The 24,614-nt window shown below is 38.8% G+C and overlaps 1 protein-coding gene across 1 annotated transcript in view; it reads left to right on the forward strand.

Moving 5' to 3' along the window:
* The first annotated feature begins 750 nt into the window (after window positions 1–750).
* si:ch211-266k8.4 (carabin) overlaps window positions 751–24,614 on the forward strand; it is a 73,609-nt gene continuing 49,745 nt past the window's right edge. Inside the window, exons 1-10 of the mRNA XM_059335467.1 lie at window positions 751–981; window positions 2,811–2,898; window positions 3,007–3,114; window positions 4,143–4,335; window positions 4,667–4,792; window positions 6,288–6,411; window positions 7,249–7,318; window positions 8,425–8,539; window positions 9,096–9,213; window positions 14,920–15,032. Coding sequence (XP_059191450.1) covers window positions 839–981; window positions 2,811–2,898; window positions 3,007–3,114; window positions 4,143–4,335; window positions 4,667–4,792; window positions 6,288–6,411; window positions 7,249–7,318; window positions 8,425–8,539; window positions 9,096–9,213; window positions 14,920–15,032 — 1,198 coding nt within the window. The 5' untranslated portion in view covers window positions 751–838. The remainder of the gene's footprint in view (window positions 982–2,810; window positions 2,899–3,006; window positions 3,115–4,142; window positions 4,336–4,666; window positions 4,793–6,287; window positions 6,412–7,248; window positions 7,319–8,424; window positions 8,540–9,095; window positions 9,214–14,919; window positions 15,033–24,614) is intronic.

Raw genomic sequence — 24,614 nt, forward strand, 5'->3', positions numbered from 1 at the left:
ACCTGCCATACCTAATAGTTTTGTTATCTAAATCATTACTATTAGGGTACTACATTAGAGTATTAGGTAAAACATTTATGTTCTGAATTTAAAGTCAGAACTAAAGAAAAAAAGTTATTCACAGAACTACAATATGTGTAGACCTTATCCTCTTCCATACATAACAGCAGTGGTGGAAAAAGTATTGAGATCCCTTACTTAAATAAAAGTACTAATACCACACTGTGAAACTACTCCACTACAAGTAAAAGTCCTGCATTCAAAACTTACTTCAGTAAAAGTACAAAAGTACAAGTAGACACCTTCAAAATAAAGTGTTACCACATCTTGCTTAAGTCACAAAGGCATGTTCAAAAAGTCAATTATTTCTGTTAAGTTACATAATTTACACACAGTGTTATTACTATGCCAATAGCCATCCTTTTTGAGTGAAATGATCAATAAATGTCATATGTTACACTTTTGATGAAGTTTTTTGTTTCTTGCAAAACTTGAAAAAAATGAGTTAGGCGATTATTTTAACAGGGTGACGATAATATAAGCCTGCTAGGGTTGTTAGGTTGTTTCCATGGTGTAATGTATCTCTTTTGCTTTCTATTCTCTGACAAATCTCCCCATCTAATGGCTCCACAGCTGATATCCACTCTTCTTTGTTCAAAGGTCTCTGAGTCATCCCGCCCATTTTCAGTTACTGATGACGTAGTAAAAGGGGCGGGTCTAATGCGACCGTTGAGTTTGACAGCAGCGGCTCGCTCACCAACACAGTTCATTGTTGGCTGCTGTGGCTTTTTAAACGGGCGAACTTCCATCTAAACAACTGTGTTTTATTAATGAAAAAATGAGAAGGAGAAACAGTAGTAACGCCAGCAGGAGAGGCTCAACTATTAGAAGACGGAGTGAGAATTTACGTTTTGATGAATTCGGCTTTGCTCTTACTAAACGAAAGGACCGAAAACTTCATCATCGATGTCATGATTACAGGTGCGGGACAGGGTCAACGTTGGGTTAGTTTTGACGGTAGCTGCTAAGTTAGTTTTAGCTTTATCTAGAATTGAATTGTCATGTAGTTAAAGTTAAAGTAAGGCATGTTTCCAGTACGTATTCACTTATTATGTTTAATTTCATTGTTTTCATTGTGTTTAAGTTTATCAATAACAGACACCGCCAGTACAATTGTGTTGGTGTAAACATGAAGTTAGTAATGTGCACGCGCTTTGATGCAAACCCTTGTTTAGTACACTGAAAAAAATGTGTGAAATTTACTTAAAAAAAGCTACACTGGAAAAAATCATCAGTCATCTAAATAAATTCTACAACGAAATACGAATTCAGTGCTTTTACTTTAAGATAGCAGTTTTTCATGTAGTGCATTACTTAGTGAATGTTTGTTATCATGTTTCCTCAGTTTTTATGTAAATTGAATCATTCGTTCCAAGTAATATTCACTAAACCAATTCATTGGCTTAATTAGTTGATATTTCCAAGTAAAATGTAATTGAGGGACATCAGACCACTTGGACTATTATGGTTACAATGTTGGCAACACTTGTTCTAGTTTTTATTCAGCATGATATGTGTTCAATAATTCGGTAGCCAATAATTAAAATGACAATAAAAATGATGCTGAATTGGTTCTTTGTTGTCAGTGTAGACAAAAAAAACTTTTAGACAGCTCATGGACTGTATCTGTGTTACAGTTGAATTCTTTTAGGTGGATAAGTAACTTTCTAAAGTAGCTTTTGTCTAACTTTAAGTTGTATGTGGTGTTGGAAAAATTAAAATTACGTAAAATTACCAACCCCACACTGTGAAATTACTCCACTACAAGTCCTGCATTCAAAAAGTACAAAAGTATCAGCATCAAAATGTACTTAAAGTATCAAAAGTAAAAATACTCGTTATGCAGAGTGGACCCACTCAGACTGTTTTTATATATTCTGAATATATTATTAGATTATTTTTATTGATGCTTTTATGTAAGCAGTGTTTTAATTTTGTAATGACAGGGCTTATTTAATCACTTAATATACTATTATAATATTTAAAAAAAAAATCTAATCACTTTAAATTAATCATATATTTGATGTTAAAATTTGACCTGTAAAGTAACCAAAGCTGTCAGCTAAATGTAGTGGAGTAAAAAGTACAATATGTGCCTAAAAATGTAGTGGAGTGGAAGTAAAAAGTTACATAAAATGGAAATACTCAATCACAGTACAAGTACCTCAAAATTGTACTTAAGTAAAGTACTTGAGTAAATGTACTTAGTTTTCCACCACTGGTTGTATGTAGTGTTAACCCCGACCTTTGGAGCAAAGTCCCCAACACCAAACTGGAATAAGGGCTGCTCAATTGTGTCAAAATCATTATTTTTCACTTAACATTGAGATCATGATTTTTTTAACTTGATTTCTCATTCACTTTGGAAACATCATGCTTTAATTGAGAAAAATAATGTCCTTTTAACAGTCGATTTTCTTTGCTTTAAATATAACTCAACTGAGAAACAAATGCAAAATACGTTTATAATTATATTCAACACATTTTGTCAGTAAATCAGCTAAACAGGCAAAGTGCACCGCTGCAGACGAAGGCTCTTGATTTACAACCCAACACAAAACGAGAGAATCATGTGGACAATATTTTTCTATCTTGATTATCTTGTTTTCATAGTCGCTGAAAGCCTAAATTGTAATTGTAAAAAAAAATTGGATTTACTTCCAGCTGTAACTAGAAAGGCTTCAGCAATCACATGATGAAAAAAACTGATGAATCAGTCCAAACTCACCCTGTTGTGTTCTCTCTGTCAGCTACTCCCAGCTGAGCTCAGTGAGGGTGAAAGAGCTGTGTGAGCTGCTCAGCTACTGGAATGGAGCCAGTTTTATTTGCAGGAGCCAGGTGAGACTTGTCTAAAGTACAAACTACTTAACAAAAAGTTAAAATGTTGATAATTTACCCCAATTTTGCAGTGCCATTACACAGTATGTTTACTTCACACTATTTCAGATTGAGCGGTTTATCAGGATGGGTATCCCTCCAAGTCTACGAGGGAGAGTGTGGAAGTGTCTTCTCACCATCGACGGTCTGAGAGAAACCAGTGACTTCAACTACCAGGTAAAATACAATGAGATGCACTGGAAATGACTTTTGCTATACTTTTATGAATAATATTGATAACTATTTACTCACTTTCATACAGCTTTTTGTTTTGTTGTTTTTTTCTAATATATTTTTCCTTACTTTTAAGGAGTTAGATATTTCTATAATTATGTTAACATGATCGCAAAAACATACTATTTTCAACAGCCCTTCAGACATTTGTAGAACAAAAACTGCAGCAACAAAAAAAACCCATTTGAAATATTACCATGTTTTATGTTCTTAATTGTGAGGATTTGATGCTTTTGTTTGTTCTATTTTTTGTAAACCTAATACTGTTTTGGTTTTAACCATCAAAGGACAAAGAAAACTTTTTTTATCCCCAAGGGGCGATTTTTTTTTTTGCAGCCATCACTACACACACACACACACACACATCGCAAACAAGATTCAATAACAATAAATACAACCTAAACAACCTAAATACAACCTTGTTTTTTTTGCTTTATTTCATGCTGAATGACTAATTTCCAAAAAAAACATCTCTGGTAAGCACAAAATATGACTTGGTTCTTTTGCATTATTCTTTGCAGAGACACTCAGTTTTACAGGTCTGACAACTCAATCAAAAATTAAAAATGTATTTACTTAAGGAAAGCCTTACAAACGATTAATCGATTAATCAGAAAAATAACCTATTAGGTCTCATTAGGCTAGTCTTATACCACAGAGGCTTTGGGCTGGTTTTGTATAGGATGTGCTTGTCATTCTTTTGAGGGCACTTGTATTCTAAATTTCAATTTGATCACGTGTCTTAGATTTCATTTCCTGTCAATGCAAAACCAAGGTTTGGCAAGCAGATGTCACCATTTTGGCTCAGTACTTCAGAAAGCTTCATCACTACCCATGCGTTTATTGTATTTTAACTAGTCCAGGCTGGCTGTACATTTATTTGCTGCCTTACCAAACCTGGTCATTTATTCCAAGTAGAAATGTTACTGATTGATTTCCAACAATGGAATGTGTTGGGCCTTCTCCAACAGAAGTGTTTGTTAGAGGTGCGAGGGCCCCTGGTGGATTTGGGAGTCAGTGAGTATGGCATCCTGTCGGCAATCACCACACTGAGCGAAACCCAAAACGATTTGGATTTGAACCATCAGCAGTCCTCAAACTGCCCCGAGCCCAGATACTCTGTAGACGACATCACACTCTTCAGACAGATCGCCCTCGACCTACGTAAGTTCAAACAGGGGAACAAAGTTGTGGTTACAGAGACAAATCCTTCTCACTGTGCCTTTAAAATGTTGTATAAATGGGTCATTTTTGTTGTTTATTACATGTGTTACTATACTTTTTTGTTGTGCATCATACAATGCACTTCTTTTCTGGTAGTACACCATGTGTAAGGTGTCAGTTGAAGTTTTGTAGTGACCATAGCACAGCTTAAGAAATGTCAAAAGGAGACACAGATAATATGTCTGGGAACACCAGGTACAACAGTCCTTAGGTCTATATTTGGAGAGAAAGTGGAAGCATACAATGGATTAATTTGACCTGTTTTTTCCAGAGCGTTCCTTCCCAACCCATCGCTCTCTGATGGGGGAGAGTCCAGAAGCCATTGAGGGTCAAGCTAAACTCTTCAGGGTCCTCATCGCATACGCTAAATACAGCCCACAGGTTGGATACAGTCAAGGTAATTGATACGTTTTTTTTAATTTATATGACACGCATGGTATTCTATAAAAACTGCCTTAAAATGGTGAACATTGCCTAATTTTTTTTTACTGTTGTTGTTTCCAGCAAATAATATTGAAGTGCTCATTATCAGGTTGTCAGCTTTGTTCGAAATGCCTATAGGGAAGACTTTTATTATCATTTAAGCTTCATGGTGTTTTCCTTACTCATGTTTTTTCCACACACCTCTTCAATAATTAAATGAGGATATCTGCAGTACTTAATGTAAACACTTGATGGCAGCAGAGCACTGTTAATATAAAGAGTCCCTGCATCATTCTCTTCATTACTCAGGAAGTCTCAGTGAAATGAAACACATCTTTTTCACATTTTTAATCACACATGTACTTATTTATATACAATAATTAGATACAATGCTCTGGGCTTATTTTAATAAAGGTGTAAATTGGGTAAATTTATTTGCTGTCACGATGGATTGTCAACAGCTGTGTGTGTGTGTGTGTCTGTAGGTGGAAAAATCAAATAAAATTGCTCTTTACCTATTAAATAATATCCAATTCATGGTTTACAGTTCCACTGATGCCTCTCTGCATAACAGTGCGTCTTGCCCTGTATACTGCTTCCATAGGAAATGTATTGTATTTTGGAGAAAAGAAGGCAGATATGCTGAGTTACACAAAGCAAGCTGAAGTTATGCTCTAACATCCTGCTAAGCAGCATATCCTAATGCTCCTTCCAATAAACTACAAACTACAGCCGTACCATAAAACATGTTGGGTCCTGTATCTTAAATGCTTCTAATTTAGTGTATCAAACACTGTGTGTAGGTGTGTTGGCCTAACTTGGGCCACCTCCGGGAAGCATTTGAGAGTAAAGACCAGTTAATAGAGGACCACTTGGGGACAAAAGCAGTATCTCCAATTTGAGAAAAGTGGATTTTTGTGTCAGTTGTTATGGTTGGGGTTAGGTTAAAGTTAGTGTTAGGGTTAGGCATGTAGTAGTCTCTCATAGCCAGACCTATCTCCAGTGCTGACACAGCACTTTGTGACACTCTAGGGGTGTAACAGGGATGTCTTACATAGCTGTGGTGCTACTGATGCAGTTGGGAGGGGAGGAGGTGTTTTGGGCTCTGACAGCCTTGTCAGATAAACTCAGTATTATGTGTTGCACCCATTATATTCTGCTTTAGCGGAAAGACACTACTTCTTGTTTGTGTTGGTTTAAACAAATCACAATCTTCTTGGGTGGCGCCGAGCCCAGCATGCAGCAACAGTACCTCTGTGAAATAGATAGTGGCGATAGCAGAAGGGAAGGGAGAATGCAATCTGAAATAGGCGGCCAATGGTAAGCTTATACCAAACTGTCTACATCCGGTGAGTAAGACTGGGTCAGCAGTGGTTATGGTTAGGGCATCTACAGGAAATTAATAAAAGTCAATATAATGTCTGCAAAAGTGGCCTGAGTAATCTCATGTGTGTTTGTGTGTGTTCCAGGGATGTCCTACATAGCTGCTGTGCTGCTGATGCAGTTGGGAGAGGAGGAGGCGTTTTGGGCTATGACGGCCTTGTTGGATAAACCCAAATATCTGGCTGAACTGTTTGACCTCAGCCTAACCAAGTAAGCATTGCCTTAAAGTATAATAAATAAAAATGCACACATATAGAGCTGTGCAAAAGTCTTAGGCAGGTGTGAAAAAGCCAGGAAGAATTGATGCTGGTTTGATGGCAAAGGATGGTCGCACCAAAAATGTACTTGATTTAAATGTTTCTTCTGTTCACTCACTTTTAATTTTATTTATTGATAAAAAATAAACAACATTTCTCATTTTGAAAGCATTCTTATTTTACAGCATTTTTTCACACGCCTGCCTAAGACTTTTGCACAGTTATGTATATTAATAGATAAACATATAACTCTAAAGTGAGAAGAAGTTTTAAGGATTTAAACTGCTGGAGAAAATGTACCTCTTAATTTACTAAAATAAACATTCAGTGACTTTTACACTTTTATTCAGTTTTTATGATGCTCCATGATGCAACTTTAAGAAATCATTACCATGCCTGATGACTAAACTCAAATACTCTAATTGTCCTGGACTGTTGGTGTTTCATTATGCAAAGAAAAGTTACCCTTTCTTCAAAAAGTATGAAGAGGATATTGGAAAGTGAAAAGCCAACTAAAATATGTATCTTAATTAGTCAGGAGAAACAGCAGGGCAACTTGTAGAAGCATAACCTTTGCATGGAGTTCATCAGAAAGATCTTTATTTTAATCCTTTGTACTAACACACACACAATTAAAAACCCAAAAGTAAATCCAACTCTGGATCCGCTCAAATTGATCCCTGAAACAAAATAATTATGTTAATCCCAAATCCTGTTGCTATTTTCTTGGAATAGGTGATCTTTCTGGCGCAGTTGCACTAAACAAACCTGTTATTTGTGGTTTAATCAGGGTCCAGCATCAGGTGAAGATGTTTGACCAGCTCCTGAAACACAGGAAGCCACAGCTCTCTCAGCACATGGTAAGTGTGTTTGGATTTTCATCTCAGGTCTTATTTTCACTCCCTGGGTTTGTACGTAGCAGGAAAGACTGATGATGCACTTTATTTCTCTGTAAAACACCACAGCTGTCTAAGAAATACTCTGAAAACAAAGGAAAATGGTCCAAAATTTCCAGTAAAAACACAGGCACACTGAGAGGGAAAATCCTCCTGAAAAACACGATGACAAGAAGGTGTGTGTGTGTATTTGTGTTTCAGGCTAGATATGGCCAAGTGATGAGTAGTTCATCTGCGAGGGAGAGGCCACTGTAATGTATCCATCAGCAACTGGGCCCCTTCTGTCATTCACTGTATAAGGGCTCTAGGCTTTGGGGGTGGGGTTGTTTCGAAACCACAGTTACTCTTAAAGTTAGATTTTCTCAATTCCAGTTTTCAATATAGTGAGTCTTCCTCTGACCATTCTTCGTAGCCGTGTTGCACTGTTCAAAAGCATCAATCTAAGTGCGTTCACACATTCACTGCAGCCATTTGTGTTTTTCAAGAGATTGTTGCACTTCACGTCGACTCAGCATGTCCGAGAGGAAAGCTGCCCTTTTGGAGCCAACACACACACATACACACACACACACACACACACACACACACACACACCACAGGAGCTTATTGTAAGCACAATAGTTACCCGCCCTTACAGTAAAAGCCTATTACAGATCAGAGGTCAGCATTTCCTCTGTAATAGAGCCGTTCATATAGTTAAGACATGCAAGCTGTAGACAGATTTTTCTGCTTGGGCTGGTGCCCCCAGAAAAAAAGCAAACACAGACTGAATGCATTTTCAATGTCAAACGTGAAGGACCAGAATAATATAATCATGTTATGTAAGACATGTGTTTATCCATGATTACAAGTTTACATTACACAGCAAAATTTGTCTGTAACACCATTTAAGAAATTCATCAAACATCAAAGTTTCAGCATGAAATAAATTCCATACATCTTGGATGGATGTTTGAGCTGGGGGGGGGGGTCAGCAGAAGTACTGCTGTCGGAAACTGGCAGAGAAACAAGTCTTGAATACATGTTTGCTTTATGTCAAATCAACTGTCCCTGCCCCCCCCCCCCTGCAGGAGTCAGTGGGAGTCTTATCAGTCCACTTTGTGATGCCATGGTTCCTCACTCTCTTCACTTCCCTGCCCTGCTGGGACTCTGTCCTGGCTGTCTGGGATCTCATCATTCTGCACGGTGCGTATGCACACATGCACAAATGTACCAGCAAGCCGACAAAACATGGAAGTTTAAAAATTGTGATATCACAAAATCTAATTTAACAATAAACAATAACAAAAAGCAAAAATCTAACATTGTGAGTTCATGTGCGCTCCTCAGTACCCCTGGGAAACCATGATTAACTCTGTTGAGGGAAAAATCCAGTGAAACTTAGACTGAACTGAGGTTTACACATCACAGAGAGGATAAAACGCAGTATGTTAACCTCCAAAAGAGATTTTTCAGTTCACCCTACTTCTAGCCATGAAAATGCTGTTTCCATAGAGGTGCAGGTTTGTAAAAAAAAAAAAACGAGGCCAAAGTCAAATGTGATGGGAGCAAGCAGAAACAGGAGCAGGAATGCCCTGAAACTGCTTGGGGTTCACAGGGGTTAATACATCATATCAGTAATACTTTAATTGTAGTTTTTCATCCTCTCTGTCTCCACCCTATGTCTTTTACATTGTCTTTACATAACAAAGCATTTGTTCTGTACAGCAATAATTTTGGAAACCATGCTGTCTGTCCTCAGGCCTGTCAGCTGTGTTCCGTACTGCTCTGACCATCATTGAGCTCCTGGAGCCTCAACTGATGGACCTGAATGATGAGGGGGCTGTGTTACCCCTGCTGTTGAGAGTACCTGTTGATGTGTAAGTAACGTGACATTGAACATGGAACGGCTTCATTAATCAATAATGTCTAGTCTGTAGACATAGTGTTCTGTTAGCCAGAACACTTTGTGATTACTGTTAAGGTGATCAACTACTTCTATGGATCAAAAAGCATGGGACAGAATCATTCCTACACATGCTGCTTACACAATCACTTATGACAACATACAGGGAGAAAAAGTACATAAACCGTTTTTAATTTTTATACTAGACAATATGTACTGGAATTCTATAAGTTTTGACCTATTTGTTGTTTGATTTAATAGGCTAACGCTTGAATTTGACTTCCTATGAAATTATTTCAGTCGCAAATAATTAAACACAGATATCGGAAGGTACACGGTGGGTACACGGTGTCAGCTGATATCCAAAGCCCAGGTTTTATATCATTATCAGGACTTGAATTGATTAATGCATCCCGAAGCAAAACTTGGTGTTCCTCAGGGTACTATGTGTAGTCTGCAGAAAACTAATGTGCACAAGGAATTAAGATTTAAGATTTCCTTTATTAGTCCCACAGTGGGGAAATTTCATAATAAATAGTAAACAGTCTTATAAACTTCAGGTTTATGCACCTGTTGTTAAAGCTGTCCTCATCAAGTGGATTAATAATGGGCAATCAATGCCCCATTTAAAGTCAAACTTTGCTAAACCATTTCAGGCAGTACATGCAGAAGAAAAACCTACCTACCTACATGCCAATAGCGCCCGGAGCTCCTCGCTCGCGCACCAGTATAATGACTTTTTTTCCAGCCCGGTCATCCTTGGTCCTCAGCCTAGATTGGAGAATCGTTAGCAGTACCTTGGCCAATGAAGAGAAGCTATAATGGGAGTAACATGCTCTTTTCTCTGTACCACTCAGTTTTCTATAAATATGCAACTGTGGCTTAAATTTATCAACTTAATTCTCTCATATTTGTGTGGCCCTAGATAATCCACATTTTGTTTTGAACACTATGAGATGTGTTGTCTGAGACCGGCACCCATGAATATTGTCCCAGACCACCCCGGTGAATATGTTGAAAGCGATGAGTCCTTCTGAGGAATGTGCAGAACAGTTCTCAGAGCTGAGAACTCAGTTTTTCTACTTGATCCTAAATAAAAACCCCAGGCAGCTCATGAATATCAATCAGCTCATCAGGACTGGACATATTTTGACACCAAGCATTCCAGGAAAAGTAGAGTGTCATTGTTTTGCTGCGGTTGTCTTTGTACATGTTTGGATTAAACATCCTTTATGCTAAATTAGTTTCCTTCAATGACAGCCCATGCTGCTTTCAGTGGGACCCCTCTGTCTGTCCCTCACTATGTTGAATATAAACGTCACACCCAGACGGGCATGTTTTGTTGACATGGAGCTGTAGTTATGGCAACTCAGCAGGGTCACTGGGTTTTTGTATACAGCCACTGTTTGTGTGACGGACTGGTGCACAGTTATCCAGTTTATCATATTTGTTTTAATAGATAAGCTCCCTTCAACTACTTAAATTTCATGCTCATATGTGCTTCTCATTGTCGAAAAGGTCCCACTGTTAGGACCCAAGTCTGTTTACCTTGGACAAAGATCTGTGCAGTAGACTCTGGATAAATGGAGGCTATACAGCCAAGTGGTTTCCATAAACGTAGCTGTGTCACAGGCAGTGATAAAGCACTTTATCATGAGCCAGAGGGAGAGAAGGCGTGCTAGGTACGGACCAATGACTTGCAAAGTGGATTATGAAGGACAAATCTTTGGAATTATGGTGGGGAACAGCTAAACTGTTTAACTGATCTTTTGTTTTTTTATGCTTGATTGGCAACTTTTTATAGCTATCTTTGATAACCACTTAAAAGCACAGTCAGGGTGTTATAGTAACCTTTTGTGCTACAAGGGAAGAAACAACACATTTTGATCCATGTGTGAACCTCTTCTCCCGTTTGTATATGCATGCATCAAGGGCAGCACTGACAGTCCCATTTTGTTCTAGCTCTGGTGTTTAGTGGGCAGCCTGCCACCACGTCACATTGAGAAGTCCTTGTTGCCTGCTTGGCATCATTATGAAAGCCTGGTCAGAAGTCAACACTAAGTGGTCTGACTGTCTCCCAAGGCAGGATCCCCTTACACTGGGAAGATACTGTTGAAAAAAATAGGTGAAGGGAACGAGTGTGGTGAAAGAGAGAAAGGAAGATGAATGCAGGGTCAGGGAGAGAAGTGGCTAGAGACAGAACTATTGGGGAGGGGGGTTGAAAGAGAAAAATGGAGGGGAGCAAGGCGAGATCTTCAACCTCCCTTAATTTTCCTTAAGGGTCTCTGCTCTTTTACTCTCTGTGAATGATATAAATAGAAGTTATCATGCACCCATAAAGCCCATTCTGATTAATGGTTGGTTGAGAGGCTCATCCATCTATGTCGGTCTACACTGGGCTGTCAGTCAGCTGTCACCTCAGTCATAGGTTGCAACAATGACTCCCAGCACAGCCTACGTCAGCATTCAAAGAGCAGCTTCACACTCCATGGATGGGTTCATTCAGTGTCTGTTCGCCAACACTTTGTTGATATTTCTGTGCCATGTGACTTATTTTAACTTTTGGTCTCAGTATAGATCAGTCCTTTTTATAATGTACTTTTACTACTGCTCCTTAACTTCCGTTTCCCCCTTTATTCAGTGATGGTCCTGCCTTTTCCTCTTTTCAGCCATCCTATCAGTGTGGCTCTGTGATGGCGATGTCTGTGGGTAAGCGTAAGGTTGTGGTCCAGACTGAAATAGCTATTTAATGGATTTTGCTAATCAGTTTTAAAATCATATGTTAAGTACGCATTTAAAATCTCTTTTAATATCTATGTCAACCAAGTTACCATAAGAAAGCGCAGATGCATTCAGCTGAAAGTCACTTGTTTAAAGGGATAGTTCGGATATTTTAAGAGGGGTTGTATGAGGCACTTACTAACAATCAGTGTATTACATGCAGTAGTTTATGTGTACGCTATATTTAGAATATGTCCATCGTTTTTTGTTGCCATCCACAGCCATTTCATTCTGCGCTACTTTTTCTCAACCGTAGAACTTCCATGTTCCTACACATAAGCACACTTATATGCTTTGCACAATGCCGCAGATCAGAAGGGTAGGAACTATCCCTTTAACCAAAACACTGTTATTGACGTTGGCTGTTAACTTGTTTGGTTGATGGCAGGGGAAAAACTGGTTGTCCCTACTGTTGGCTTGTTAAGGCCTTATTGCCTAATGCCCAGAAACTAACACACACTACTGCATGCAGCTAAAGAGAACCACCAATGCCATGTTTGTTTGTTTATTGTCAGTAATTAATGGGGATGGGACTTTGGATCTGTCAATTTTGTACTAGTTATGAATGAGTCGCAACTGAAAGCATATTAGCGAAATTACTACAGATCACAGTGCATAGTGCAAGAGGAGTAGAAGATACGCTGTGATGTTGGCGGCAGCAGAGCATACTGTGACTACTCTGAGCAGCATCTATGGGAATAAAATAATTTTTGTTTTTTTAATGGTCTGAATAAGTTGCTAAATTTGTTGCTAGTCACTTTTTAAAGCCGCTAAGAGGGTCTGAAAAGTCACAAAATCTGGCAAAGTTGGCAGCATTGTTCGTCAGTTATCCCTGCTATACGACTTGAGTACGATATTTGTATTGATGTCATTGAATCTGGTACATTTAATTTGTCTCGGGGGCTAAACAAGCACCTAACTCAATAATGAAATACAAATGAAATCATACAAGACGATCTTTTTCTAAGTTGTTTTTATTTAACTTATACAAGTTTGATGATAAACCTATGAAAAAAAACTCATATACTTTTAAAGGGTAATAATAAATATGAGAAAATCCTAGATTCCCTAACAACCTACAACATTCACTGCCCACTAGAGACTTATGTTACTCTCACCACCAGTGTTTTATTGTCTCTTTTTCAGTGTCCATATCTCCTATGCCCAGTCCTGTCTCTCTCTGTCTCCCTCTCTATACCCTCATCCTACTCACTCTCTATGCACACAGTTTTTCTTAATGCCCTCCACCAGTCCTATCTCTTTCTCTTTTGTTTACCCCCTCCTTCGCAGTAGTCAATTCCCATAAACCTCCCTGGGCTGTCCCTCCTCCCCTGTGTTCTCATTTACTTTTCTGCGCCCCCTCTCCTCCTATATGCCTCTTTTCATTCATTCATTTATCCTCATTGACACAGTGACACCCTCGTTCAGAGAGACGGGTCCACACATCATTTGTTTACTTCACGCTGACAAGTCTGGCTTCAATAAAGTCTCTGCTTTAGTTTTTTCCTTTCTTTCTTTTTTCCCCCAAATGCACTTAGACTGAGAATCAGTGGGTCCCTCTTGTGTTTTTTATTCTTTTGACATGATATAAGATTTTTTTTAACACAAGTCCATGTGTTTTTTTAGCAGAACCTTTGCCTAAGCAACCTGATAAAAACATTGGTTTAAGATAGACGGAACCTTATCTGTTTAAACGTCTTCTTATGTAAACCTACCTCTAAGCTGTACAAAGCACGAGTATTTCTATAAAAAATCATTACAAAGAGTCTGTGATTCATATGATGTGTATACAGTTTTGTGCAACAATAACAAAAACGAAGTAGAATGACCTCCAACTGTTGCTTGCATCTATTCAGAAATAGTTTAATGTTTGTTGGATTTTGACCAGGAGCACCTGTGAAAAGCTTGCTGGGATCTTTTTAAACGAGCTGACAGGACACATCAATTATTCTTCTTTTCCCATCATTCTCTCCCAAGCACCCTATCTATTGCTGCCTACAACCATTTATCATTATATACCGGGATGGTTAACTCAACCATGTGATCTATCCCAATTACATTACACTTTTATTACCTTCTTTCACTCCTCCCTCCAATGTTTACTCACCAGCCATTTAATTAGGTGCACCTGTGCAACTGCTTGTTAGCGCAAATATCTTATCAGCCAACCAATGGCAGCAATTCAATAAATATAGGCATGGAGACATGGTGAAGATGAGCTGCTGAAGTTCAAAGTGATCATCAGAATGGGGAAGAACGGTGATTTAAGCGACTTTGAACTTGGCATGGTTGTTGGTCGTGGCCTCTGCAGCTCTGCAGTAAGCAGTGTAATATGTGTATGTAATTGAGGAATAGCAGAGGTATTCAAGTGTACTTTCATCAAATCTGTTTTTTTTAGTCAAGATTAAGTTAAGTTAAGCGTCTAAAATAAAACAGACACGTAATTGTTGCGTGGCCGAACATTGAGACGCGTCCGTGACGCGTCTGAAACGGAGCACTACGGAGCCGGTGGAGGTTGATACTTTGACTATAATGGCAGCGTATTACTTGGGATGACGCGACACAGACGGGCCCGGTGGAATTTGGGGGTCAAAGCAGTCACGACCTTAACTATGCAACTTTAAACCTAAATATATTTAAGTGTGTGACTTTAAATTGCATTTGTAGCTATTTGAAGCTAACTATATGTTTTTTTGTACCAGCCTGTAAACATGGTAATTTCTGCTGTAAAGTTGGGTATTTTAACATAGGGGGTCAATGGGGGATTGACAGTGGAAGAACTGCTGTTTTTGACATTCCACATTTGCTTACATTTTTCAGCTCTAAATGTTGCTGCTTGGTTGTTACTCCAGTTCCAGTTAGCATTAAACGGTTCTCATCTCTCCATCCTCCACTGCAGAGCACAGTACACCGTGTTGGTCCCTGCCCTGTGGAATACTGAGGTCCAAGACTGGGAGCTTAAATGTATGAACAGTCTGGTGTTGGACGAGAGCCACCATGGACCTAATACAGGTACCAAACTCACCTACTCACACACACATCATATACACAAAGCAGTTGTTCTCAAGCAGAAGCCGATAATGCAAAGGGACACTGGGGACCACTCAGCACACAGTCGCTCAAACTCTGCTAACTTATTCAGGCTACATCACTTAACCTTGGCACACATGCTGATCCCTTTTCCACTCATACACACACACACTTTTGTTCTCTGGTCTTAATGTCAATGTGTATAGTGGTTGGGCCTTGGGGAAGACATCTCCAGCTTGTTCCTGAGAACTCTGTAACAAAAGGAGGGAACAATCACCCCTTGTTCACCTCCTTCCCCAAGTTTCGTCTGTTTACAGCCTGCTAAATGTTAAACTGCCTGGTAGTAGGGCTGGGCGATATGGACCAAAAGTCATATCCTGATATATTTAGGCTGAATATCGATATACGGTATATATCCCGATATTTTCATCGTAAATTGAGAGCAAAGTGAAAGTCAAAGCCAAGTTTGACATGTCACAAGTAGGTGTTATTGAAACAGTTTATTTTAGTGAACATAAATACTGTATAACAACAGTAGTACCTTTTTTTTTTTTTTTTTAAATCAAAGCTCCATAAAGTGCACATTTAAATAAAAACAGAGTCTATGAAATAAAATATGCCTTTTTTTCTGAAATAAATATATTTATATGAGAAAAGAATAACGAACATTACAAAAGAACTAAATATGACAAACCCTAGTACTACATAAATATATGCGATATGGTCTAATTCCATATCACATTTAAATCAATATATTTTTATATTAATATATCGCACAGCCTGGAAGTGTGCTTCCTTTTCCTTTTTTCCCCATTTTTTTTTTAAAATAAGCATCTTTTCTTGTACGCTTTCTGTTTTAATTTAAATATTTTTGCTAATTTACAAAAAATGAGAGAGCAAAAAAATGTGTTTATCAGTAGATACCTAAAGGACTAAAGTTGATACTTGACCATAGAGTGTTCTAGCCACCAATTTGGAAGAAGTGGGAAATAGTTTTTGGATTCTGTTTAGACGTCTGAGGACCTAAATGGTGTCAAACTTGTTAAGTTACTTCAGTCTTGCTTATAATTATAGGTGGACATTTAAGAAGCTGCCTTTACTTTGGCTGCAGCATCAGTTGACAATCTCCAAAAGCCTGTCAACTTCACTGTGTGCTGATGACAAAGTTCATGTGTGTGTATGTGTCCATGCCGACAATAACTTGACAGATCAAAGGAGCTTTTAGCTTTTGAAGGTTGTTCGGATATCAGCTCCTCAAGATCTGGCAAACCCCTCACCACCAGAGTCTTGTCTTCACAAAAGAATGGAATGCAAAACCTGATGTGCATGTGTTCGTGTGCGTGTGTGTTAGAGTTCATGTCTGTAACTGTGCACATGTGCTTGTGTCTGTGCGTGCTTCTTGACAGACTCAGAAAGGTAACGAGGATGAGTCACAGGTTGGTGGCTGCAGGGCTGTGTTTGTCAGTGCAGCCGGGAAGGAAAAAGAAGAGGGGCAAGAAAAGAGATGTGTGTTTGTGTGTGTGTGGGAAAGAGAGAGAGAGCATGAAAGAATGGGCTGTGTAAGTGAGAGAGTATTTGCGAAAAGGGCAGAAGAATCTGAGAGAGCGTGAGAGGTTTTCTTTCATGGCAGTTGGAAGCCTCAATAGCATGTTTTACGGTGGGAATAATCCATCACCTCGTTTGTGTATGTGCGCCCACCTGTGTGTGTGTGGCTGTGAGTCAGGATGAGTCATCCTTATTTGCTAGCCTGTCAGACTGTCTAGCCCTCAAGGCAGCAGGGGAAACGAGCTGATTCATTCAGGGACTCTCTGACACGATCTAACGTCCCTGTATTTTCTCTCTCTAACACACTTTCACTCACTCTCTCTGCCATCGACACTCAGCACCGTCATGATGTTGTTACAAATCTTGTGGCATGTCTTCCAAAACTCTCATTGACAGTTCAGGACCTCTACTCCTGAAACCAAATGCATGTTTTTATCAGTTAATTGGAGTACTATTCACTGTAAGAGCTGTTGCTGGAGAACATTTCTGTTTATGTGGCATTTAGAGATGCTCATAGATGATTGGGTAAAAAGATCTTTGCTGTAGAGATTGATGCTAATATCAGTACTGTGGAAAAGTCTTAGGCAGGTGTGAAAAAAAAGCCTGGAAGAAATTATGCTGGTTTGAAGGCAAAGGGTGGTCACACCAAATATTGATTTGATTTAGATTTGTCTTCTGTTTACTTACTTTGCATTTTGTGACAAAATCACTTTAGGGAGATTTGTACAAAGCACCAATTCCTTTCACCTTTGCCAGACCTCAGTACCTGCTCCTCCTCTCTGGTAAGACTACGCTAACTGTTGCTAGCAGAACTTACAGCAGTCCAGCTGCATTGTGGGTCATGTAGGAAAGTTTTGACAAGGATGAACCTTCTCAGAACCAGTTTGCTTTTCCACAGGCTAGAGTGACACATCATTATGTCACTGTATACGTCTATATACGATATTGATTCTGTATTCGAGATTAGGCAGCTGCTCCAAACCGGCCCACGTACTGCCTTGGTCGAAAGGTATATGTACGCCTTAAAATTCACCATGGCAGTGTTTTACGGAAGAAAAAACAATCACCAAAGCATTGCCAGTTGATTAAAACCATCATCGCTTGTCAATTAAATCGGCCATTGGCCCAAGCCTTGACACTCGTAACACCAGAGGTGGTGGACTGTGCATTTATGTGAAAATGGCTTGGTTGGTGCACTTTGGTATTTCACTTCTTTTTTATGTGACAATTTATACTCTCACGTCAAACAAGGAGAAGTAACAAGTATATTCAATATACTGCTCACTTCTTATTTCTGCAGTTTACTATTTGCATTTTGTCCTGCCTCCTGCATGCTTTACCCAGGTGCTAGCCCTCGCCTAAACCAAATAGATGTCTCTGGGCCTTGTCTGGAGTTCATATGAGAAAGCGGCTTTAGTCTATTAGGGCTGATTTTAAAAATCATTTTGTAGAAAAGATTTTGGTCATTGATTAAAATAAAGTTGACAGCAAGAAGTATTATTATTAGTATCGGTAACATCAATGTTTTTTTGTGAATACATTATATTCACATTTTGACATGTGAAGTGTTCATGGTGGTGCAAGTGACTAAATAGGTTTCATTTGGTGCATTGCCCTAATAGGAGAAGGTGTTGTGAATGGTACTGTTGAAGAGTGTTTTAGTTGTGACAGCAGGGTCCCTGGGGCGCGTCCAACTGCAGGCTGAGTCAGCAATAAAGGACAAAGTTGAAGTGACTTCAGGTTATGCTGAGTCAGGCTGAGAAGCTCTGAGAGCAGTAGATGTGTCCTTTCTATGGACTACTTTCGCCTTGCATTTCTCTCCCCAACTCCCCTTTTTCTTTTCCCTACTCTCAATACCTTTCTCTCCCCTCCCTGTCCTTCCCCACATCTACATTATTATCTTTTCTAATTCATCCTTGCTTTACTTCCATTGTTTCTTCTTCTCCTTTCATTCTTTCCGCATTCTTCAGCCTCGATTTTTTACGTGACTCTTTCGGTTTAGTTAGCAGATGCCAGTGTCCTGTTCTCCTCGGCACGCTCCCATGATACCTACACTGTTTTCTTCCTGTCCGCCTGCTGCTAGAGCCTCAGTGCAGTGACTCAGCATTCATTTTTTTTCAGTGCCCCGAAACAACCCCCTACAGCCAGTGCTGCTTGCATCCTTAATACATAGTAGATTTGAACTTTATCACAGTTTATTGTGTGATATTAGGAAATGCTGTATGGCAGAATAAATCTGTAGGATTTGTGCAGAGCCATACATTGATGTGTTGGACTGGCAGGATGACCAGATAGATAGTTAGGTCATCCAACGTTAAGTTCCACTTTTCTTAAAAAAGCAAAAAAACGTATTCTGTATTTAGTCTTTAGCTTGCCAGACTGTATGTGTGTGTTTCACTATTCTTCCCGTCAGGGAACTCTATGTCCATCTGGTCTCAAAATATCTGGTTTATCCGCTTGTTCACACCATTTCTGACCTTGCTGTCCATCTGCTATTTGGCTCCAGCTCCAGCAAACTCATTGCAGTGTGTGTGTGTGTGTGTGTGTGTGTGTGTGTGTGTGTGTGTGTGTCTGTGTGTCTGTGTGTCTGTGTGTCTGTGTGTCTGTGTGTCTGTGTGTCTGTGTGTCTGTGTCTGTGTCTGTGTGTCTGTGGCGGCGGATCAAAATCCATTCAATACTTTGTGAAAACAATGACCACACCATTTCCCCTCTCCCTCTAGTTTCTTGGCTTATGATAATTGGATCAGGCACAGAATACCTACTTATGCCTTGTTCAAACTATAGGATTTTCAAATCTTAACTGGTTTTAAAAAAAGGTGGGAACCAAAGACCCAAATGAAAGCTTTAACCAACTTTTTTATATTTAAATCATAGAAAGGAGCACACCAGATGATTAAGTCAAGAAGCAGGACCTCACACTTGCGTATTCAGTGATGTTTCAGAGTGACTTCAGTTAAAAATATACATTGACTATCATCGGCAGTCTGTGCTATGTTTTGCAGCTCCCCAAAAAATCAATATGTTTGATATTTACAATCAAAATCAGGAGGAAGAATATATCACTCTATATCACTGATTTTATCAACTGATATTGGTCACTGCTGTATTGGCATATGTTGTGGGGTTGATATTTCCAATATGAAAAACTATGTTTTAAAATAAACTATATTTTACTATATTTTTTTTATAAAATATAATGTAGACCAACATGCTCGTTTGTCCAGCAGAGCACTCCAACTAACAATCTGGTGGCAAGCAGCAAGAATAAGAAACAAAAAAACTGCTGTGAGAGATATCAAATCAATAGTTTCATTCAACACAGAGGAGTCAAGAGCTTAAAGCTGCTGTCACTCACTAATGGTTAAAATTGTAAACAAACACAAAAATTACATAACGAACAAGTCACCATGTTATAATCATACACAACTCTACCAAAAATTAACTTTGACATTTTGGAACATATAATGACAAACTTTACTTTGTACTGTACCCATTTTGCCTATGTTATAGATACAGCCTAAGATCAATATTTGCATCGGCCAAAATAATTGGTCGAACTATATTTAATTTATGTAAACACATCATACTACAGGATCATTTGGAGAGATAATCAGTCCAGACAATCTTTGAATCAGGAACACCTCCACAAGTTGAACTACTTTTTAAATCAGTCATATCCTCAAATGTGGGGTTAGTATTAGTGACTTCGCATTAGCCTGGGCAATTATATGATTGCGAGTAGTGATCGCGATAAATTTCAAGTCGATTATGGTGATCAGCTGTGTGCATAATTTATCGTTCAAACATGTCTGAAATGTGCGTGACAACAGCCAATCAGTCGACTTTTTCCTGCTCTGTTTGTAAGTTGCCGGAGAAGTAAACAGGAAGACTGAACGTGGAGCTAAACACGGAGCTGAGGGAAGAGAAATAGATGTCAGCCGTGACTTGGAGCAATAAACCAGGGAGGTAAAGGTGAATGTTGAGAAAAAGTAAAGGAAATTACAATCTATCCGCCGCTGAGAAAAGTAAAGAGAAAAGTAAAATTCACAGCACAGCAATTCACACACAGGTATGGTGCATTCAAAAGCGTCGGAACGACTTGGGTGCATTCAAGAATGTGGGACATATGAATACTTACAGATAAACAAGTTATTACTGAATGGAACTTAGTGCAATAAACAAGTTAGCAAAAACAATCACAACAACTAATCTCACAATTATTTTGGGTCTTGCATACCTGCAACACACTCAGGACTGTTAAGTAGTTCACTGTGTTATTTTATTTATTTTTCTACATTTGTTGTGCTGTTGAGTAATTTTTTTTTTCTATGTGCATCTCATTTAATTTAATTTGCTTTGTTATTTACTTTGTATGTTAATAAAAAAAATTGAACAAATATTTAGTTTCTTTAGTTTTCAGTACAGATGCTTTAAAACTGGAAGTTTAAAAACAATATAAAAAATTGTGATAGCAATGGAAATTGGACGAAATGAAAAAATATATTGTGATCTTTTTTTTTCCACATTGCCCAACCCTACTTAGCATAATGCATCCTTAATGCTTTTGCTTCCATTTTTCCATAAAACAACTTGGTTAAAGATGAATGGGAACAGGCACTGAGGGAAAACTGGTTTTAAAAAATGGGGCAGATAGTCCATGTTGAAACAAGCAAGGTCAGGTTAAGAAGGATGGTCAAAAGAAGTTGGCCAAGGTTCAGAGCTGGAGCAACCACATAAACAAACAGGTTACAAGAGAGGCAATGAAGTGTGTTTCAAGGGTCAGTCTGTGGACTTTATGACCTATAGAAGGTGTTCTCCTTGTAACACTACTGTTTGCACCCTAAGGGTTGGTGCAAGGGGTCATGAAAACACACAGATACACAAGTCACAGATGACTGAGACAAAGTCAGAAGTTCTTTTAAGTTTAGTTCTGAGGTTATACATTATCCTCAGAGCCTCTTACATGGCCTCAGCATCTCAATAAAGTGTATTTGTCAAGACAGAGTGTAGTAGTCGGTGTGGTAAAATGCTTGAAGATGTTTTTAGTTGTAACCAATGGTAATCCAGCCTAATATATTACATAACCTTTTACATTGTATATCTAAAAATACACTGTGCTCTGTGATTCTGCAATGTGACTGTTATTAAATTAATTTATGGTTCAGCCAACCTTGAATTGTTTCAATAGACGTGATGTATTGATCAGTGAAAGTCACCTTTGATAATATTACATTGATGACATATATTATGCTGTTCATGTCATGTGAGATGGGCCTGTGTTTATATTAGGGCTGCAACTAACGACTATTTTAATAGTCGACTAGTCACCGACTATTGAAACGATTAGTCGACTAATCGGATAATTATTAATTTTTTCTTAAATTTAGCATGAAGTTGCTTTAAATATGTGGCAAATGATAATAAACACAAGAAATATGGGTACTTCAATGAAAAATGCATCTTTTGTTCAACAATTCAGCTGCTGATTCATACAAAAAATAAATAAACCTCTGTCCATTTTTTCTGGACAGGAAAATGTGTTTTATAAAACTATTTTTGCTCCATCAAGTGGGTGGAACTGGTTCTGGGATCTGGATGTAGTCTGGGTTGAACTGGGCTCACCTGTTGGAACCTCGTATCACGGACCAGCACCAGTACTGACTTAGTGAGGAGCCTGTTGCTGCTGCACATCTGCTTCTTCTGCAGAAAGCCTCCATGCTGGCTCTCTGCTTCAGACTGCATGCATTTAATTTAAAATACGTTCGTCAGACATAACGTTAAAGCTCTCTTTTAAAGTGAAAAAAAGCGCTTATAAACAAAACGTATCGGCTGAATGTTACTTGAATCTTACCGAGGCAAGTCAGACTCCGTTTGGTTCAACTGCCCGACGTGCTTTCTATTTAAATGCTCGTGCATCGCCGAGGTGCTGCCGTGATACGCAGGTCTGCTTTGCAAACCTTGCAAGTCATTTTTTTATTGGCCGTATACAGGCTAAAATGCTCCCAAACTTTCTAAGTTTTGGTATGTGTAGCTGTGTTGGACGCCGCAAGCGCGTACGTTACCGCTCGCGCTCGGCAGAGATTGTAAAGAAGTGAGATGCCTCACTCTGTTGGAAAAACACGTCTGGCGACAATAGTCTATTATCTATTAATATTATCGATTTTTGTCGACAACGTCGACGAATCGTTGCAGCCCTAGTTTATATTACAGTTTTATTTCTAATAAATGCATCTGCAGGCTTGGCACTAATCAAATTTTTTTCTTTCTTTGTGATGAAAAGGAAAATATATTACAAGTGGTAGAAATGGTGTATTTGCTCGTATGTCCTGACCAAAATAGAGGTGGTAGAAAATAGTTGGGTCAACTTTATCATGGTCTTGTGGTCAGAGGCCATTGTTGGGGCTGGATTGCATATATTAGTCCCGCAAGAATGTCACCTTTCTAACCTGGATAAGGCTTCTTAGCCATGGGCACTTAGCCTACCTATGACCCCTTGGTTGGAGCTGCTTTTTAGTAAGCTTTGTTCAAGTTTGCTGTAATCCTCCCTCCCTCTCCATCTCCATTTGTCTAATGGTTGAAGTGGAATGCCACCTGCTTGGTCAGCCCTAGGCTAACCTACACCCCTCATTAGACACCTCTCTTGTGAGTGGGACCTTTACAAGTATAATCTGGCCACAAACCGAAGTACAAGGAGGCCTTGAACAGGTTCCATTTCTTTTACATATAGAGTACCATACAGGGGTATTTATCTCCCTGTGTATGGAATTCCTTGGCCAGGTTTCTGATAGATGAGGGTCTGGGTGCTTGTTTTGTAGATTATTGTACTTTTTCCACTAACCTCTCTTTAACTCCTGTGGGACAGAGAGGTCATGAGTTAACCTTGTTTGTGTTAGGCCCTCCAACAATGACTTAGATATGGTACGTCCTAAGTTCTTTTGTTCAACTTAAAGTTGTCTGGCAGGTTGCAGGAAGTGGGCCAATGTCCTGAAGGCTTGTCTGGCCACTCATGTTGACTGACTAGTAGTAATTGTTGTGTTGTTGTGTTTCCAACCCCCTTTTTTATTCAAATGTCAAATTACATTCTAAAAGATAGACTCACAGTTCAGTACATGTGTTCCTCTTACCTCTAGTGCCATTTATCAATCTAGATTGTTTTAGTTTGACTTGCTGAATGTTGGATAAATCGACTGTAGAGATGTTAGCCTTTTAACAAATATAATCAAACTAGATAGCACTTCCTACAGTACATTAAACTGCTCACAACAAGGTCTGTGGATTACCTTGAGTAACCAAGTCATGATTTTCCCCTATTAGTCATTCAGTCAACTAATCTGTCATTTGGGGTTTAGTCAACTCCTTTAGTCCTTTCGTTATTTTTTAAATGTTTTTTGTTATTTTTTAATGTTTTTTGTTATTTTTTTAATCAGCAAATTTCTGGTAAACACAAGTTGTGGTGCTTTTGCATAATTATTTGTGGAGAAACTGATTTTACAGATCTGTTAATGAAATCAACAAATCAATTAGCGGTCAAAATTGTATGAGTGCAAGTTGACTAAGAAGTTCTTATGCCAAGGACAGCCAGAATGCTGAAAAGAGACGTTGCTGTTTAGTTTTTAAAAGCCAAAAAAAAGCCACATTCCAGCTTAAGTCATAAAAATCCAGTTATTTACATTACAGTTCTTCATTGTTTTTTTTCGATTATTGGATATTTGCAAATCCATCTTTTCAGTCTTTAAGTAATGTGTTTGTGTCTGAACAGCCAGCTGTTCAACCAGTCAGCATGCTGTGAGGAGCTTCTGGCAGCTACAGGCATCGTTTAGGTGTGTGATGACCAGTAGGCATGAGGCAACTTTTCAAACAAAAGGCCACAGTGACATAAAAGATGATTGACAGATGGCTCATCCAATCACCTGCCAAGTATTTTTTTTTTTTTTTTTAAAGTGTCGTTTTCAAACAGTTTCCAATGTCTGCTTCTCAGGTGCTTCTGTTTAACAAACCATCTGGCAGCATCAGCTTCAA

The sequence above is a fragment of the Centropristis striata genome, chromosome 6 (assembly GCF_030273125.1).
Source record: "Centropristis striata isolate RG_2023a ecotype Rhode Island chromosome 6, C.striata_1.0, whole genome shotgun sequence".
Classification (NCBI taxonomy): domain Eukaryota; kingdom Metazoa; phylum Chordata; class Actinopteri; order Perciformes; family Serranidae; genus Centropristis; species Centropristis striata.